At 48.7% G+C, this 19,825-nt stretch overlaps 1 protein-coding gene across 3 annotated transcripts in view; it reads right to left on the minus strand.

Annotated features, from left to right (window-relative positions):
* Positions 1–19,825, minus strand: part of LOC144153650 (uncharacterized) — a 41,562-nt gene that overhangs the window by 15,091 nt on the left and 6,646 nt on the right. For all 3 annotated transcript variants that reach the window (XM_077685306.1, XM_077685307.1, XM_077685305.1), the window contains exons 2-3: positions 14,321–14,477; positions 5,171–5,400 (exon numbers count right to left, since the gene is read on the minus strand). In XM_077685306.1, the coding sequence (XP_077541432.1) occupies positions 5,171–5,400; positions 14,321–14,477 (387 nt within the window). The remainder of the gene's footprint in view (positions 1–5,170; positions 5,401–14,320; positions 14,478–19,825) is intronic.

Raw genomic sequence — 19,825 nt, forward strand, 5'->3', positions numbered from 1 at the left:
ATGCTGAAGAAACGAGGCGTTTTCAAGCAGCGGCTGGAGTTCGGCATCAGTTTTCTGACCCTCGGCGAGGGCGTCAGTCGTCACGGGTAGCAACTTGACAGTGGAGAAACAGGAGAGCACTTCATCAACCACATTATCTTTCCCGCTGATGTTCTGGATGTTTGTGATAAACTGGGCGATAAAAGACAGTTGGTTCTGCTGGACCCGTGGGAGTTTATCGTGGCTTTGAGAGAAGGCGTAGGTTTGTGGTCGGTATAGATGGTGCAGTACTGTGCCTCGAGGATGTGGCAAAAATACTGAGCCGCCTCGTTGATGGCAAAAGCTCTCAGCAGTAAGCTGGCCAGGTCGTCTACAGTCTGGTGGCCTGTGAGGAAGTCCGAAATTTATTCCTACATTTCGGACTTTCTCACAGGCCGCTAGGCTGTGCTCAAAGTTAGAGATATAAAATCCAAACCAATCTCTCTTGGCCGTCGCGGTATAGCGCGAGGCTCGGTACTGTCTCTACTCCTCTTCAATATCGCTTTTCAGGGTCTACCAAGACAGCTAGAGCAGATGCCGAATCTTCACCACGCACTGTATGCAGACGACATCACCCTCTGAACTGACACAGACTCTCCCGGTGGGCTGCAGGACACATTGCACCATGCAGCCGAAGAATTGAATAATTACGTTCAGGCTTGTTGCTTACATTGTTCAACGCAGAAATCACAACTTGTCATCATCCGGACCCCCCCCCCCCCCCCGACACCTCGTCGAGCCCATCGAAATATCTCTTGACGACCATTCGATCAAACCTAGCCCCTCATTCAAGATATTAGGCCTTAGCATACAAGCCAATACCCGAAACGACTTTGCCTTGTCAAAACGACGTAATAGGTCAGATCAAGTCATGCATATGATTAGGCGGGTTACTAAAGGCGCGGTCACACTAGCCCGACCAACGGCCGATTTGGTCGGCCAACACCGTGTCGGCGAGCTGTCGGCGGTCATGTCACACCACGCCGACGTCGACCGTTGGCCAACCGTCAGCGTCGGCGAGAAGTCGGCGGTGCGTCGGTGTCTGCGCGATGTCGGCCGACGCGCTTGTCACACCACGCCGACGACCGCGCGACGACCCACTCCGCCGCCTCGCCTCTCCGCCGGGGATCTCCGTCTTTCTCTAATCAAACTTGGAGTAACGTGTCGCCGCTGCCGCGACTGAAGCCGTTCGTGCGTGCTGGCGTGTGCGCTGCTTGTACTGTGTGTACTCCTCAACTTCTTGTCACGAACAAACAAGAAAAAAGAGCTGTGTTCGCTGCTGCCGCGGCAGTAATAATACGGATGTTATGAATGAACTTCCGGCGAAAAGACCTCTGTAGCACGTAAAATATGTATATAAATTAATGCGTACGTCAGCGGAAATTTAACCTCCTCTAATAGAGAAGGCCTCTTACGTTGCGCCATGGTACCGCATTTTTGAGAAACACGGTGCAAGAAAAGGGAAATTAATTGTTGTGGCTCCAGACACCTCTCGCTGTTTCGAAGACAATTTTCCATTACAAAGGTAGCTGCTTCTCAAAATCACACAGAAAATGATATACCAATTGGATACGCAAACCATCCCTTACGAAAATGCCACATATGGCCCATATATAAATTATATGTGGCCATATATAGCTATATATGTGTTCATATCAGGCTATAACTTGCCATATATGGGGGCAAATGGGGCCATATATGGCGTGGTCAGCTGCTCCTTAAAAAAACGCTAAAAAAAACTAACCACGCCGGGAATTGAACCTACAACGTTGAGCGCGTGGGCACGACGCGCGAGACCACTGCGCCACCGCGCAATTGATGCTGCCGCGGTCCGAAATAGCGTGGGTAAGATGGAGGTCATCCTTCCGTGTGATACGTCGGTGTTTACTAGCTGGTTTACAGAATTCCTGGCTGGTAAACTAAAATTTCTTTTATAGCGCTTGCCCAGCAAGGTTCCCCGAAGCCCTCACAATAGCTTATACCCATCAACTCCGCTGCTTCGTGACAGCGCTCGCAAAAATATGTGTGCCCGGCTGCGACTGCGATTTCCCACTGCGGGGATAGTGCTTCCCGTACTTTGGTTTCACGTTAAAAACCTTGGCCGATATTGATCCCTTATTGCCCAAATTACCCTACGTAACTCTTCTTCTGCACGAAATTGACCTTTTATTTTCTACAGGCGAGCCGATCCCCCACGCATGTGCAGTTTGCAGCTCCAGGGTAACGGAGCTAAGAGCACGGCCGAAGCGTCGAAAGCCAAAATACCGATTGCATTAGCGCTGGTGTTGAGTTGTATGCGCTTTACGGACATTACTGAGTTTATTACACTCCAGAAACTATCAAAGAGAGCCGCAGTAGAGCCGCAGTTTTCGCTTCTCGATCGATTCCCGACGACGCGTCGGGCGACCGGTCGGGCGACCGGTTCTATTGGCGTCTTCGGTCAGCGAGCCAGTCACACTACGCGGACTTTCCATCTGCCGACGTGTTTGCGTCGCCGTCGGCGTAGTAGGACAGCGCGGTCGGGCAACTCGGCAGTTGGCCGATGGTTTGGCGACTCGTGTGACCGCCTAGTGTGACCGCGCCTTAACCGGCATCGAGGAATGAAAGAAAAGGACACAATGAGACTAATTCAAGCTTTCGTCATTTCTCGCCTCACTTATGTCGCCCCATACATGGCCCTAACCAAATACGATTGAAGCACTAAACAATCATTCGGAAGGCATTTAAACAAGCACTCGGGGTCCCCATGAGTACATCGACAACCAAGCTTCTTCAAATGGGTCTTGACAACACTATTGAGGAACTCATTGAAGGTCATTTCGCAAGCCAGCGCCTCCGTCTGACAAACACTCTAGCAGGCCACTTTGTTCTGCAATACATCAACTGGCACTGTGCAGAACAAACCCACCTGGCCCCTTTTTCAGACGAGTGGCGTAAACATATCTCTGTACGGCCCCTACCAAAGAATATGAACCCCAACCTCCATCCCGAGTTCAGGACCACCCGCAACCAAGCCCCCGAACGCTTATATGACAATCGCTCTGACGTGTCCTACACCGATGCGGCGAGCTACGCTGACAACCAAACCATGGTTGCAGTGACAACAACCCAAAACCATTTAATTTCATGCGCATCCATTCGTACGATATTCCCTCGAGACGACGAAGAACTCGCCATCGCCTTGGCCCTCATCCAACGCTCCAGCCGAGTCATCACTGACTCTCAAGCAGCCGACCGCAGTTTCCTTTCAGGGAGGGTGGCACCAACGACACTACGGGTACTTCAGCGATACCGTCCATCTCACCGAGTGGCGATCATTTGGACACCTGCCCATGCCTCTGTCACGGGCAACAACTTCGCCCACCAACAGGCTCGCGAACTGGCCAACCGAGACCCAGAGGTCACCGCGGCTCCGACGCCACTTCTCACCTATCGGAAAATTACTCAATTTTACAGGACCACAAAAATTCCTGTGCCCCCCCCCCCCCCCCCCCCCCATCCCCCAGCAAAACTCAGGAAATAACACTTCGACAATTACAAGCACGGACGTACGTTCACCCGGTTCGAATGAATTTATTGTTTCTCACACAGTACACCGCTCTATGCAATTTTTTTCCACAACCAGGTACCCTCCAGCATATAATTGTGGAATGCGCTCACAACCCAGCCCTACCACCCCTCTCCACCTGTTCCTTTCCTGAGCTGTGGGAGACACTCTTGACCAGCTGCAAACAGGAGGGCCAGACTCTCCTGGTGATACGGGCCAAGATGGCGAGGGATTCCCGGACTAGGGTTCCACTCTCACATTTGAGCTCATTAAAATGTTTTCTCTCTCTCACTCTACAAGCGCCGAAGTTGTACGGCAGAGCTTCCGGAGGACGAGGCCGTCTTTGGGCTGGAGATTTTCTTGGAAAAGAACGTCAGCTGACACCAGTTGTCCACTAGCTGCACCAGGGAGTCGCCAATGGTGGTGCTAAATGCGTCAGTGAACAGTCTCATGCGAGCATCTGGCTTTGGATGAGAGAGCAGGGTGGCGTTGCAGAGAGCAGCTTTGCAGTCTTCGAATGCATGTGTTAAAGCTGGTGTCCAAGTGACAGATTGGCTGCCTCATAGGTCAGCCAACTCGTCGTGGTAAGGGCCTGGCCGTTTTAATGCACATCCCACCTTGCGACTCGGGCACGTCGAGCAACGCCTGTCGCGCGATGAGTTGGTGTTCGCACTTGCGACGAGCGGTAATGCGACTGCGCTTAGCGGAGCTGTTACCCGACCTATACGACTTCATTGGCGCTTCCATCATTTGCACTCAAAGAAAATTATTTTACATTACCACGACAAGAACACGCAGCAATCACTCTAGAACACATGCTACCAACCTGGAACAGTGCCGAAAGCATTGCGGGTTGCGGGAGGAGCCAAAAATAACGAATTCAAGCAGACCCTTTTCAATGTACTAATTCAGGAAGAAATACACGCGTTAACTCTCACGCCAAACACCCGCATCCTAGCCCGCAAATTTGGCTTCTTTTCAGTACGGAGAAGTTCTGGCGCCTCTGAACTACACGGTGTTTACTACTCGCTGATAGAAGTACGAAAAGGCTGCAAGTAAGCCTACCGCCCCGCTATCCAACCAGCTAATACGAAGATTACTTGCTTTTACAATTGAAATACGTTTATCCGCACTGATGAGTCTCACGCTGGCCGTTGATTTGTACACGTGTACGCTGAAGCCGCTAGCGCCACTCACTGCAGAGAACCGAAGTGCACGGGAAGTCGCTTGCCGGTCCGACGGGCCGTTAGGCATCGCTTCTATAAGACCGTACCCAGAAATAATGAAAACAAAAGCCGTCAGACAGTTTCATGTTCAACGGAACGCGGGAACAGGAACCTAGGTGACGGCCGTCATTCAAAACCGCGCTCAAGGAACCTTTAAATGTATTTTTCGTGACTAAGAAATCTCCAAAAGTTGGCACACATTACCTGGTCGACTGCCAAATCCCCAATTACAGCAACACGAAGCGCCCGCCTTCCCCGCTGCGCATGCGCACCAGCGAACGCCATGGCAAGAAACGCGTTCTAGAAGGCCAGCTATGGCGAGTTACGTAATATCGTACTACATCGCCGCGCCCAGTGCGCCTCCCTGTAAATGGCTCACTTTTTGCCCGAGAATTTGACGGGATCGGCGAAGGGCACCACTTCGTCGACCACGTGCCAGCTGGTCCACAGGAAGAGCTCCGCTTCGTTGAGCTCGACCCACACGCTTTTCACGACGCTGACGAGCAGGTCGGGATGGTACAGCGTGGCGCTGCGCTTGTACGGAGTCTTCGCCTCGACTGCGTCCGCGAATGCCATGGTGCTGGGCCCGACAAACCGCACGTCCTTCACCTGAGGGCATATTTCAACGTTCAAGCAATTGGGACGAGTTCCGGTCAGAGCTCTTCGGTGTAGTCAGTTGCGAAACTCCGCCTCAATAAACGGCCCGCACCTGGACCCCCCCCCCTGCTTTGGATCGTGCGTGCCGTGGCGCCAATGCGGCAGCCGCATGCACTATCCAAAAAACAAACGAATTATTCAAACTGACAATTTAACGTTAAATTTTGTTTTAAAGTGCATAATTCTCTATATTTGTGCTTTCGTAATTATTTCTGCGCCCGCGCATCTGCCTCGTGCGGACACTCCGGCACAACATAGGTCCGAACTGAAGTGCTAAATTTGCAGTTATCGTTTGGCCTACAGCTCATATGCCAAAACTATTGTAGTAGCCGATCAAGTGGCTCTAAATAATCACTTTCAGCTTGCATAAAGCCGTCGAAGCGACTTATTTATTTTTTTCCCGCCAGAAGACCGAAGAGGACGCACAGCAGACGACAGTGCGCAAGCGACGGTTGACCCCATGGTCGCATTTCTTTTTAATGCTTTTGCTTCGTATGTATTCAAAACACTTGCATAGTTGAGCACATTGGGCTTCTTTGGCATAATAAATTTACGTAGGCCCTCAAATATCTTTTTTCGCCCAGGTCGTCGAGCGGCGAAGCAAGTTGTATAGTTTGTTTTGTCATCAAAAGATAAACTAGATAAACTACTAGCCGTTGATACGCGAAATACGGTTTCCAAAGAGCGTCTGCTAAAGATTACTAGCATTGCGAAGATCCAAGTTCACGCATATGAGCCCCACCCCAGAAATTGCGGGATGGGTGTAATTATAGGTGTGGTCACGGACCTTTCAGACTTGGTAATCGCTGACGCTTTGCGTGAGAGGGTGGCTATACGCTCGATCCGAAGATTATGACAAAAATCACAGAGCGTGCTGATTGTGTTCGCTACTGAAACTACGCTGGAACACGTCATTGTATACCGTGTCTTCGAATACAATGAAACTCCAAGACAGTGCACGAAATGCCAACGTTTCGGCCACGTAGCTGCGGCATGTACATTTTCCTTGCGCTGCGCCAGATGTGCAGATAACCATGATCGTTCTGCTTGCGGTGTTAAGGATCCTCGCTGTGCCAACCGCACTAAGCAGCACGAGTCGGCATTCCTTAACTGCCCAGTACGCCACACACACGTGTCAAGTCGACTAAGAAAACTGATTACAAGTCAGCCAAGGCGATTGTGCAACAGCGCTGCGGCACGACAACAAAAGATATGCCGAAGAGGAATAGGAAAACGCCCGATGGGTACACGTCCGTCGATGTCGACAAGGATTTCCCACCTTTACCTCTACGCGAGTGCGGGCAGTCGGTGAAACTCCAAATGGAACCTACACCACCCCAGCCTCCTCTCGAAGCCGCCGGTACAGCTGCCCCGACAGATATAACTGTGCATACATCACCAGTTGTGCCCTCGGTTGCATCCCCAGCTGCAGCTCTAACCTCGCCTACAGCAAAACAAACTGCTGTTCCCACTCCCAGAGAGACTCGTAATGCCGGTCTTGCAAAATCTCCACATCGCGCATGCGTTAGAGGAGGTCAGTCAGAAACCTCCAATCAACAAGGCTTTGGCAAACTGAGCTCCTTAATTCTCTTTATGACACAGACCATGCGTACATTTCTGGCCTCGTTTACCTCACCAGAAGCCTTCATCACCCTCATAGCTCGCTTTGTCACTGAGTGGCTGTATGGGTTATGTCTCCAGTCAGTTCTCCTACAATGCAACAAATTCGCAATGCAGCCACAATTTTTCAGTGGAATGCGTGTGGGCTGCAGTCTCGACTACCAGATTTCCGGAGATTTCTAAACAAGCACCATTTCCCTGTGATCGCAATCTCGGAATCACGTCTATCTCAACACGTACGCCAGTCAGGTTACACATTACTGCGTTCCAAAACTGATGTTTCTTCAACAAGAGTACTTTTGGCTCTCAGAAATGACCTCACCATTATGCACCATGATTTGACGCCAAGTGCAGTAAACGAATACGTAGCAGCCACTGTGCAAATCGAAGATCTGTCTTTCACCGTCATTGCCACCTACATACCACCCTGAAAGGCGTTAGATAGCACCGTCTAGAGAGTATCCTTCGCGCTACGCCGCCTCCGCATACACTCACTGGTGATTTCAGTGCGCATCATCCGTCCTGGGGAAGCTGCAGAACAATTATAAGCGCAGCACTTACTAGATATTACATACCAGCACAACATGACTGTACTTAATACCGGGGAATTAACTTTTTTTCGTAAAGGCGTTTCAAGCGCTCTTGACGTCACCGTCGTTTCCTCCACGCTGCTTTCCAGATTAAGCTGGTCTGTGGATATTGAATCCCACGGCAGCGACCACCTCCCTACCTACATAAAACTGGATGGTGTTCCGGGTAGTTATAGAAAACATGTGGTCCGATTCACAAGCTGGGAGGTATTTACCACAGCAGTCCAAGAGGGTCTTATCCTACGATGACCTTGTAAGCACGATAGCTAATGCACGCAAAACGAGCACGAAGACTTTTATATTACCCAAGTTATTTTCTGTCGCCGACGCAGAGTTTGAAAGGGTTCGTGCCATACGCCGGCGAGCAAAAAGAAGAGCGCCTAAAACACTGGTACCTGAAGACATTCGAGAATCCAGACGAGTGCAGAAGCGCATTCAACGGCACATGGACACAATTGGCTAAGCGTGAATGGACATCTTTCTGCTCAAAGTTGGACCCCAGGAAACCACTCACTAGAATGTGGAGCCTCATCAGTAGTATTCGCACACCTCCGACGTGTCTCCACCCAAATAATTAAATTTCATTACGTACCAATTCCACATTCTTAGACGTCACTGAGATGTTCTGTGAAAAAATCAACCTCACCTCCGTCACTTCCATTTTCGGATAACGGACGCCCATCACATCACACGCCCCTTACGGATGTCCCGTTTACAATGCCGGAACTCGTCTTGGCTTTATCCGCAGTCAACAAGTCCGCTTCCCCTAGTCCAGACGGCACAACTTGTACAGCTCTGACCCATCTGGGAAAAGCGGGAAAGAGATTTCTCCTGGACATTTTCAACCAATCCTGGAGGACCGGCCGTCTGCAGCCCAGCTGGAAGACTTCTCGCATTGCGCCTATAGTGAAACCAGGAAAACAACCCGCAGACATTCAATCGTATCGACCTATTGCGCTTTTGAGCTGCGTAGGCAAGCTGATGGAAAAAAAAATGGTGTTGCTTCGGCTAGATTGGGATCTAGGTACTAGAAGTATTTACCCACCACAAATGTCTGGTTTCCGCAAAGACAGGAGCAGTGTCGACAATGTAATCGCCCTTGCTAATTGCGTCAACCGCGAAAAAGCACTCCGTAACACCGCTATAGCGGTGTTTTTGGACATCAAGGCTGCGTATGACTGTCACGCATGACGCTATCCGCTTTCAAATGCACTCATTGGGTATTGGTGGTCGGATGTACGATTGGCTGTCGGATTATCTTAGCGACAGAAGAATCTTCATGGCCACCTCTGATGGCGACACATCGAAGCACAGCGTAACTTATGGCGTTCCACAAGGAGGAGTACTCAGCCCAGCGCTTTTTTAATATTTCCCTAATCGAATCGAAAAATGTTTTCCACCTCCTATCGCAGTTTCCTAATATGCCGATGATATTTGGCGTGTTCTTCGTGCAAGGCTTCAGCGGGGAATAGATTCTATCTCAGAATTCCTCGCAGTGCGTGGACTCGAAATCTCTGCAACAAAATCAGCCGCCATCGCTTTTACTAAACGAGATGTCACACGGTGCCAGCTCACGGCAATGGGGATACTAATACCTTATGCCACAAATCATAAATTTCTCGGCGTAACATTCGACAGATTGTTGACATGGACGCCCCATATTCACAGTTCAAAAGAAAAATTCTCGTCATTTTTCAACATCTATCGAATGCTTTCCAGAAACATTTGTGGCTGCAAAGTTTACTCGCTTCTTCGCCTGTATACGACGCTCTCTGCGAATGTCTTTTACGCTACAGCCTTCCTGCGTGTTTCCCCTCTCAGCAGGAAATCTCAAGGCTTTGGAAAGCATACAGGCGCGCATACTCCGGGTGTGTATCGGCGTCCCAAAAACAACATCCACTATGGGAACTATCATTGAATGTAGACGATTGACACCGATAGGGCTGCGCAAACGGGAACTGCTTCGGGCATGTTTGCGTTTTGTCACGAGACAACGTCACCATCCATTGGCATAGGCATCTGCTTTGGATCTGCATGACATTTTACCGCAACATTACGCTATGGTACCCGCTATGGTTGCTTCCACCCATAAGTATTCACACAGCCGTGCCAGGAGTGACGCGAAGAGCAAATGTTCCCGCTCCAGCTCTTAAGTTTCACACTCTACAACTTCTAGACAGCAAATATGCCGGCCATAAACATATGTATACTAATGGCTCAGTGACAGAAGGATCTTCACGATTGGTGTTTGGATACCTGCGTCGTGCACTACGATAACCGAAAAACTCAGTCACAGGACGTCATCAACAGTGACTGAGCTCGCCGCCCTCCGTGCTGCTCTTGAATACATCACCACGCAGTCGCCCAGCCAATGGGCTATCTTTACAGATTCCCGCGCGGCCCTTCAATGCCTTCAGTCTTTTCGTACTGACCAGCTAGTCTGGGACATTCGGTTTTTACATCACCAAGCCACCAGTGCTTGCCATTTCGTTGAACTACAGTGGATACCGGCACATTGCGCTGTATCGGGTAATTCTAAAGCAGAAGCTGCAGTTTCCCAAGCTCACAATCGCCAAGTGCCCACTGCGGCAATACCGTTCTCCAGGAAGGAAGCGGCACTTGCGTGTCGTGTTGCGCGGAAGGTACACCTTTCTATATGGGCTGATCCATCGCGCCGCTATACCCCGCTCTACTCTGTCGACCCAGAATGTACTTTCAATTTGCCCTCTAATCTCACCAAACACGATGCAGCCGTAATACATCGCATACGCCTGAATGTCGCCTACACTCGCCTTTTTCGTTTCAAGCTTCAGCAGACCAGCTCACCCTTCTGTCCAGACTGTAACTGTCCCGAAGATATTCACCATGTCGTAGGTGTGTGTAAACGATACGACGAACCATGACGCTCCTTGACAGTGACTTTGGGGCAGGCTACCCACATTGTGTCTTACGTTGAATGATGTACTTGGCCCCTGGTCATGTGCAAAGATGGCTTCACGTGCGACGAAGGCCTTCCTAAGCTTCCTTCGCAGTTCAGGCCTAGTTAAGTCTTTAACACTGCCGGGCATTAATTCGACATGTGCTACAGGACTGTGATCATCACGTTTGCGCTCTCAAACTCTCAGTGGTGTCCCAGTGAACATTTCGGGGCTGTGATCACTGATCACCATGACTGCTATATTAGCTGTCAACGTGCCATGATCGCTTGTGGCCGCTCCGCGGTTTCCTGAACTGTGCTCAAATTGAAACTGTAGATTTCTCCAGTGCGTGGTTACAACTTTTTTTAATTTTTAACCTGATCTAGTGAACTCATGACCACGTGTAGTCGCTCCGCAGTTGCCTGAACTTTGCGAAAATTGAAAGCGAACATTTCTCCAGTGCGTTTGAACATTCCTCCAGTGTGTTTTAACACTTATTTTATTCTTACCACAAACTATTTAACTCTGTCTACAAACCTCTAGTCGGTTTTTTTTCTTTTTGTTCTATTATTCACCTGACGTAGCATGTTAGGCTATCGGCTGAACAGGCCTCGTAAGTATAATTAAACTGCATTCTCTCTCTCTCTCTCTCACCAAAAGATGGCGCCGCTGTAAAACAAGATCAAAAGCAGTGGACCAATCATAGGGCCACTTTTTGATGCATGGGGTCTATGGGGAGTTTCGCAACTCCTAGATCAAGTAACTCTGAGTTCCAGTGTATGGAGCAGCCAGACTCGCCTGCCCGATGCCGAGTTCCGCGCCCTCCTTTTCTAACTTGGTAAACGCTTAAACGTGCCGTCAAAATGTCATACGCGTTAACTGGCACCTAAAGAGGCCACGGGGGCAATTTACAACATTGTTGAGTTCGAATGAAGTTGACTTTGGTAATTCGCTCAGATTTATCACAGGGACGAAATACATTTATAAATCAAACTTCTAATTTGCAGCGTAAGAAAACAGGGATTAGAGGAGACTGTGTCACCGTATTCAAGAATACGCTGTATACAAGAGTGAGTTCAAGAATATCGGAAAACAACTCGCCCAAGCATCAACGTTTAGCTGAAACAAAAAAAAAAGAAAGAACAGAAGACATTTTGAAAAATTTGATAGCTTCGCGCTACACGACGTTAGCAGTGATGCAATCGCGGCAACAGACAATCGCGCTTGCTTGATTTTCCAATTCTGACTGCCCGTCGGCTGCACAGTCCATAGGCGGTCATTCGTTTTTCTCGGGAAGCTCCATGCGTCACTTCCGGCGGCGGCAAATAGTCTTCGATTTTTTCGGGTCGAGAAATATGCCTCCCCACACGCTGCCCATAAGCGCCACGACGTTTGTGATCTGGTGGCGAGCTGGCACCAGTAAGCAAGCTAGCAGACGACGCTGCTAGCAGACGACAAAAGATTGACTCGTGCCGTGCAGCCAGTTTTAGCATAACATTGGGGGGTTGTTTGGCTACTCTGGGTTTTAAGGTTTAAAGTAGCTGTAACTTATGCGCAACCTAACTTTGCAATATTAAAGATGAGCGACAAAACGCGGCACACAAGAACGAGAAACGGAAAGGACAGCGCTGCGCTCTAATGATATCCGTTTCTCGTTTCTTTTTGTGCCGTGTTTGTTTTTTCGCACTGATAGTTAATAATGAACTACGCCCATCTCACAGTCATCTTTAATTAATTTTGCAAGCGCAACATTTCACTTTATTAAAACGTTGTCTGTTGATACAGCACGAGAATCTTCCCACTTTACCTGGTACTAATTTTCCATTGGGTTTGTGTTATACACGGCAAGCGTTTCTCAGCTGGTAGACGAGAGCAGCGTTCAGAAGTTAGACAGAATCATGCATGTTTCTGTTAGGTCAGGCAATTGTCTTTTTGGCACGAACACAGGCTGTCCGTACGCGAAGCCTAAAATGAATGTTTTCGTGTGCGCGCCCACAAGCGATGCCGGCTGCTTCTCAATAAGAGGCGTCGGGAAGCACATCAGAAGAACCTTAAATACGGCTTAAGGAGGGCATCCTCTTTTCATTGGACGCGAGGAACAACCAGGGAAAAGATTCAAACAAAGCAGAACGCGAGGGATGTTCAAAAGATAAAATAATGACGCCTTCCCGATTTCGTAAGTAGAAAAGAACTGGATGTCTAGCGACGGCAAGCTGCTGCCTAAATGAGTCGGTATCCCTTCTTGGTGTTGCTACGCCATGCTCGCTTTCAGTTTCGGGCAGAGGCCCGTCCGTACCGAGCGCGCCGACGAAACACAGACGACACAAGCAGCGATACAACATTTGGGAAGGGGACCTTAGCAGACGACTGGAAAAAAGGTTGCTGCCTTCAGTGTCCGTTGCGGCTGGGCTTTCCTGCTCCTCGATTTTTTGGTTTCCGGTGTACCCCGACACGCTTGAGCTACGTGCTTGAGAACTTTCTGCCCGAGAGCAAACTTCTTGTAGCCCGCCGGCAGCCGGAACGTCCGTAAATCGAAGAGGCCAATAGCGGCAACACTAAAGAGAGCGTTAGCTGTGTCTTAACTGCATGTTAGCATTCAAGTGATGCGTACGATCTAACGGAACCTGAGGCTCCACTACAATCGCAGGGAGGTGCTTCGTGGCTGTGGCTCACTCTGCCGAGGTTTTTTTTTTTTTTTTTTTCTGATACAAGGCGCTTGTGGCTAATCCCTGAGGACTGCTCCTATCACCTTTTTAGGCGCGGAGTACCTTGGGACCGCCCAATGTCCGTCCGAGTCCCTGCACATAGCATTTACAATCGCAAAAAATCCCACATGCATCGGCAGGATTCGAGCCTGTGTCTGGTAGACAGAGCTAGTGTACGTCAGTTGTCTTACCAATTGATATACGGCCATGAGTCAGTACCCGAGACTCCCTCGTCTGTAACTGTGCGGAGTACCTTAGGACCTGCCAATGTTCGTAGTCTCTGTACGCGTCCATCCGCGCGCACACCACCATAAAGCGAAAATCAAGCGATATTCGATTTGAGCCGTGAGTTGCAGTTTCATTTAGGGAATAGTCAAGGTGCAACTCACGGCTCAAATCGAATGACGGTCGGGGCGCAAATGGGATGTTACTCGGGGCGAAACTTGGATGTCATTTCGAGTCCCCGTACTCCGCACCATCTCCATTATCCACGGAGTGGAGGAGCTGCCATTTTTTCTATGGTTCGTTGGGTTGCAACCTTGTTTTCCAGTTATGTGTACCACACTACTCGCCTTTTGAGACTCGCCTCTTTGAGGAGGGCGGTCCGTTTAAGACTGAATGTTTCTGTTAGTGAACATTTATAATTTCTAGATTTTCTACTTTTCGTATCTTTTTATTTTTCGAAATTGCTATCTCTATTTGCGCGATCATAACGATGAAATGCCAATTGTGCATTTTTATGAGCATGCCAGGCGTTCCACGGTTCGGGATGCAGATGTGCTCGGCAAAGCATGCTACGCATTAAAACGACCAGCAAGTTTGCTGCCGATAAAAAAAAGATAGCGGCTTTTCTTAGCTTTCGCGGAATTAGGATCTAAGGTTACAAGGCATAGGTCCAATGACACAGGTTGCCCACTACGCTATTGCCAGATGTAGGCTTCCCCGACAGCCGAACGTAGTTTAGGCAGAATGCACACAGTTTTGTTCTGTTCGCGCTTAGAAATTGTTCAAAGCGTCCCAGTATTAGCGCTTCGCTGACCTGAACGACGACCAATGGCGCAGGAACAGTTGGCTTCGCCAACTGCATTGTGCCCGAGGTGACGGCCACTCTCATCTTGCTGTAGACCGTTGTTCTCGATGCTATCAGAGAAGTGGTCGCCGTGACACCTGCCACGCCTGCCAGGTTCGTGGCATAACTGCGAACGTAATAGGCACGCAGCTGTCAAATTTTAAATTTAGACATCAAGTGCGCCCATCCATCAAGCTGATTGATTGATTGATTGTAGGGTTTAACGCGCCGACGCAACGCAGGCGATGAGGCGCGCCGTAGTGGAGGGCTCCGGATTAATTTTGACCACCTGGGGATCTTTAACGTGCGCCGAAATCTCGTACACACGGGCGTTTTTGCTTTTCGCCTCCATCAGAAAAGCGGCCGCCGCGGCCGGGAATCGAACCCGCGACCTCGTGCTCAGCCCATCCATCAAGCTAATTGTTTCGATTGTCACCACTGTGTGAGTGTGCGTGTGCGTGCGTGCGTGCGACCGCGTGCGCGCATGTGTGCACGTGTGTGTGCGTACGTACACGGACGAACGGACGGACGGACGGACGGGCGGAGGGAGATACTAAACATACAAGAGTAATGACAGGAAACATGTAAGCCCCTAAGGGAAGCATTCTGGTAAGTACTTTTCGTTTCCCTGTGAAAAAAATGTGTTTCAAAATGGTGGGAAACAATGAAAATGGAGAAAAATATACGCACCGGGTGGTATACCGACTCCACCCTTCGGATTGTGCGACCGATTCTTTACCAATTGAGCTCCAGCAGCGACTGCCCGTGTTCTCTCCATTTACTCGTGCATCCCTGCGCCTTGAAAAGGCACCCTTCTTTTAGGGCCGGTAGAGTATAGCTTGGACAACTTTGGTGCGAAGGGGACTTTTTAGGCGCTGTAGCCGTGCCTTGAGCGTCTACGCCATGCGTACCAGAATAAGACTACTGGTTGGAATCCCGCCCATGCTACCTGTGATAGCAACACTAAGAATACCGAGCCCTCAGTCACGGCCACTCGATGTACCTTGTTTCCATCCATGGACCTTGTTTCCAGCGGCGGTGCATATTGGTGTGAATTAGCGGCTTCCCGTATGACATTGCGTAAGCAGCTTGTAGTCAGTACGACAAGGCTGGCATAGGAATGGTAGTCAGTCTCCTTTATGGTGGGAAAAGAAATTTCATATAGATAGGAAAGAAATAAATGTAAAAATATAAGCACCGAGTGGGATCGCCGATCTCACAATATTGACTACCGGAGGAGCGACTCTAACCAATTAAAAAAGGGTACGCTCACATAAACGTAAATACACGGCGAGCGTATCAGGTGCGGAGTACCTTAGGACCGTACAATGTCTTTCCGCGCCCATGCGCATAGCATTTACAATCGCAAAAAAATAACACAGGCACCGGCAGGGTTCGAGCCTGTGTCTGGTAGAACAGACAGAGTTAGTGTCAGCCGTCTTACCCATTGGGCTACGACCGTGAGTTAGTACCCGAGAGTGAAACGGCTTACTCCCTCGCCTGGAACGGTATACCTTAGGACCGCCTAATGTCCGTCCGCGTCATCCGTGCGCACACCACCATCAAGCGAAAATCAAGCGAAATTCGATTTGAGCCGCGAGTTGCAGTTTCATTTAGGGAATAATCAAGGTGCAACTCACGGCTCAAATCGAATGAATGTCGGGGCGCAAATGGGATGTCATTTCGAGTCCCCGTACTCCGCACCCTCGCCATCATCCACAGAGTGGAGATGTGACCATTTTTTCTTAAAATTTGCGCCTTCAGCTGTCGCTTTAAAATTCTTTTATATAAAAATGGCTGCAGGTGCTTAGAACTCCTTAAGGATGTCAAAGGGACATCATATAGTTGTGCCTTTTGGCGACCTGCTGTTGAACTATTTGTCGTACTTTCAGGCCGCGCATGTCATCACTTGATCAGCCACTGGGGCTGCACCCTTGGAATCTCGTTCCATTCGCGAGCCACCATTTAACAGTTCGCCCAGGTGGACTCTCAAGGCGGCTGGTATTGCTGGTGATAAGACAAGACGAGAACACAAGAAGACAAGGGTCAGCTGTTTGTTCGCTGTTATTTTTATGCGCTGTTTGTTGGCTTTTGTATTTGCGACGGATAGTATCCGACTAGCGCAACTTTCAACCCTTCCACCCCCTTTGCGCGGCTGTTTCCCTTTCCCCCCGTGCGCTGCGCCATTCTTTTCCGGAGCCCTCGTCCACAGATGTCTTGTATTTTCTTGTCGGTCGCAATAACGTGCGCGGGGAAACGTACTATGAGTGCATGAGAGAGTGTTGGGTCCCGTGGGGCGCTGTCAAAACAGCACACGACGAAAGGGCACGCGACAGAAGAGCACCGACATAACAGCACGGCGTCAAATGGGCACCCGACAAAACAGCACGCGACAAAACAGCACGGCGTCAAAAGCGCACGCGACGGAACAGCACGTTGACAAAACAGCACAGCGTCAAAACAGCACAGCGACAGAACGGCACGATTTTATGGAACGCCTAAATGGGCAAATATTTTGATTTTAACGTGGATAAAAACACTTTAGTGGGCGCAAACTGCTCTCTCTGAGGTTCTCTTCACGTTTCGTTACTCTTTCTCGGGAAAAATACTACGGCTTTAATTATTACAGCATGTGGGATATCTGAAATGAAAGAAGCAAAAGCCAGGGACGACATTTGGTAAAACTTTTGTTCCTTTTTAGGTAGCCCTACAATTTTTATGATAATAATAATAATCAATCAATCAATCAATCAATCAATCAATAATAATAATAATAATAATAATAATAATAATAATAATAATAATAATAATAATAATAATAATTTTATTGCGATACTATTGTTCCTAATTGCTTCGTCACTTCTGTACTTCATCTGTACATCACTCTGAAGCCTGTGTTTCCGGTGTTCCCGCGCCTTAAGATGGAGGGAAAGCCAGGAATGCCTTATCAGTGAACTTTGATCGCCCCCGCCGCGAGCTCGACATGTAGGTGGCGACAGCGTCGCGCTGCTAGTGTGGATGCTGCGCTGAGCGGCCCGTAAGAATGCACACTATGGGCGCGCTTCATGCCTTTTTCTTGCCGTATGTGCGCACGACAGGTGCAAACAAGAGTGGTATACTGTGGTTCGGTTACTCAACGTTCAATGTATAGCATGGAAGCGGCAGTCAGTTTTAATTATTACGCCAAAAAACGCGACGACCCATCGGGAATCTCAGAATGGCCGTAATTGTGACAATAAACTTGTACGCTGTGGCTCGTAGCAAGCTCGATCTTTCCAGACTAGGGCTTTGAGCCTTCAATAAAAGCATAAATAGAAACAAATCAGGAAGCCTCGATCTCTGAAATTCAGTTTACAACGGCAATCTCAATCGCTTTCACTGGTAGAATGACGCATTCTTGCATTTGTGGGATGCTCTGAAATGGTAACACTACTTAACTGCCCCGAAATTCCTTCTAAGAGCTTACGATATTTTTTGTGTGTTCAAAAGGCAACATAAAATTACTGAATTTTGATCAGCGCCGAGATATAAATGTAACCGCTCTAACGGGTCTTTTAAATGAAATTTTAGCGACTCTGAAGGAAGGTTTCATCAGTAACGGTTTCGGATCACCTATTTACGGCCTTCGTCGCAAGTGAACTTGCGAATTGAATTGTCCACGCACACAGTACAATCAACATCTCATGTTTAGCTAGGTTTTCGCAAAGTGACAAACAGGCTTACAGTGTGCAAACCAAGCTTTTGGGACCCCACAGTGAGCACAAATTTTCTGTGACGGCTGCTCTGTTGAAGATTTGCGTTCTTTTAGAATCTAACAGGTGCCTGCAACAGTGAGATGTGTTTGCATTCTTGCGTATAAGGTCGCTTACGAACCCTAAAGACGGCAATAAATGAAGTTGCGCTGTTGCAGATGTAGTAAAACATTTCCTTTTTCTTTATCGTTGCAAATCAGCGTAACGGGTTCCCGGTAACTACTTTGTTTTGTAAACTGAATATCGCCTTTGTCTTGGCATTTAATTCTTGAGGATTGGTAAAAAATTAAATTCTGCGCATTTCATTTTTTTTCGGGAAGGGGGAGGAGGGGGGGGGGGTCCTGCCAACGTTGCAAGAGCAGCGAGAAGATAACGCATGTAACGCGCGCGAAAAGCCAAACTATGGTTATCAGTATTATTTAGAATCGAAACTACACTAGGCGTCGTGTTCTGTAGCGGTGAAAAAGCAGTACACGTATTTTCCAAAATGATTAACCCCCCTTTGGTCCGAGATTGTCCAAAAATTGTGTGATGCCTTTTTCAAAATTGTATTGAAATCAAGCATTGTGGGAAAAAATGAAAAAAAAAAAAAAAAAACAGAGAGTCATGGCACACACCCCAGACACATGTGGGCAACAACGTGCATTATATATTACGCGTTTTGTCCTCTTTCTTTAAACTTAGGTCTACCTTAAGAGGTTAAGACGTGACCAAATTAGGCATTTGGTTATGCTGAGTGAGACACGTTTCTGGACAAGGTGATTCATGCCGGATTTGAAAATGATATATATGAAAATGACACACAAAATGCCACATGACTGACGCAAACTCACAACTGCTTGATTTTACCGAAACATTCCCCCTAAATACTCTTGCGCATCCATAGAAACGTATTTTAAATAATACGTAAAATTAGCAACTCGATACAGTTGAATAAATGTTTATTCCTCCTCCTGAGTATAACCAACGACGGTCCAAAAATAGTATGTATTTTAGAAAAGGTACGGGAAGGACACGATCACACAGACGCTTGCGGGTGTAAAATACGTGTCCGGTAATGTATGGGCGATAGCGCACGGGTCGTGTGCAGTGTAAATGTTTTTGTTTGTTTCTTCTTTCTATAAGGATACAGCGCAATTTTACAAGGGTGTGGAATTTGCACGCGTATGCACAGGTCTTGTCGCTTCTTACCCGTTTCGCGTACTAAACTTTTATCCTTTAAATAATCGCCACGCCACCTTCAAAAAGCCCCCTTCGACGTTCCCGAAACGGCAGACGACTGCACTCAACAATAAGAAAAGTGCAATGTGTGGAAGCAATGTTTATAACACGTTTCACACTCAAGCGGTGACCACAACGAAGATGTTTCGTGGAATTAAACCAGCGCATTAACCCGCAACGGCCGCTGATTATTGCGTTTCTAGAGGAAACGAGCACGCAGAGGTTACTATGTCATTGCTTACTGCCAAACGAGCACACATATTGGTTGTTTTGTCGTGTGCAGCACGCGCCTTGCGCCGCACGCAACGTGAAAAAGCAGACGACGCGAGAGCGCCGTCCACACTAGGAGCGGTTCGTACCGCCGCCGCCACGGCCCGACTGTGTTCGCGCTCGGGGCGAATAGCAGGGGAGCAACTCATTGTACGTCTCCGCGTGCGCATTGTACGCTCTGCGTTCCACAGCAGCCACTGCCCCTTTGTTCGTCTTGGCGGCAACAAAAGCC

The sequence above is a fragment of the Haemaphysalis longicornis genome, unplaced genomic scaffold (genome assembly GCF_048455015.1).
Source record: "Haemaphysalis longicornis isolate Haplotype H1 unplaced genomic scaffold, Haemaphysalis longicornis Haplotype H1 scaffold_9, whole genome shotgun sequence".
Classification (NCBI taxonomy): domain Eukaryota; kingdom Metazoa; phylum Arthropoda; class Arachnida; order Ixodida; family Ixodidae; genus Haemaphysalis; species Haemaphysalis longicornis.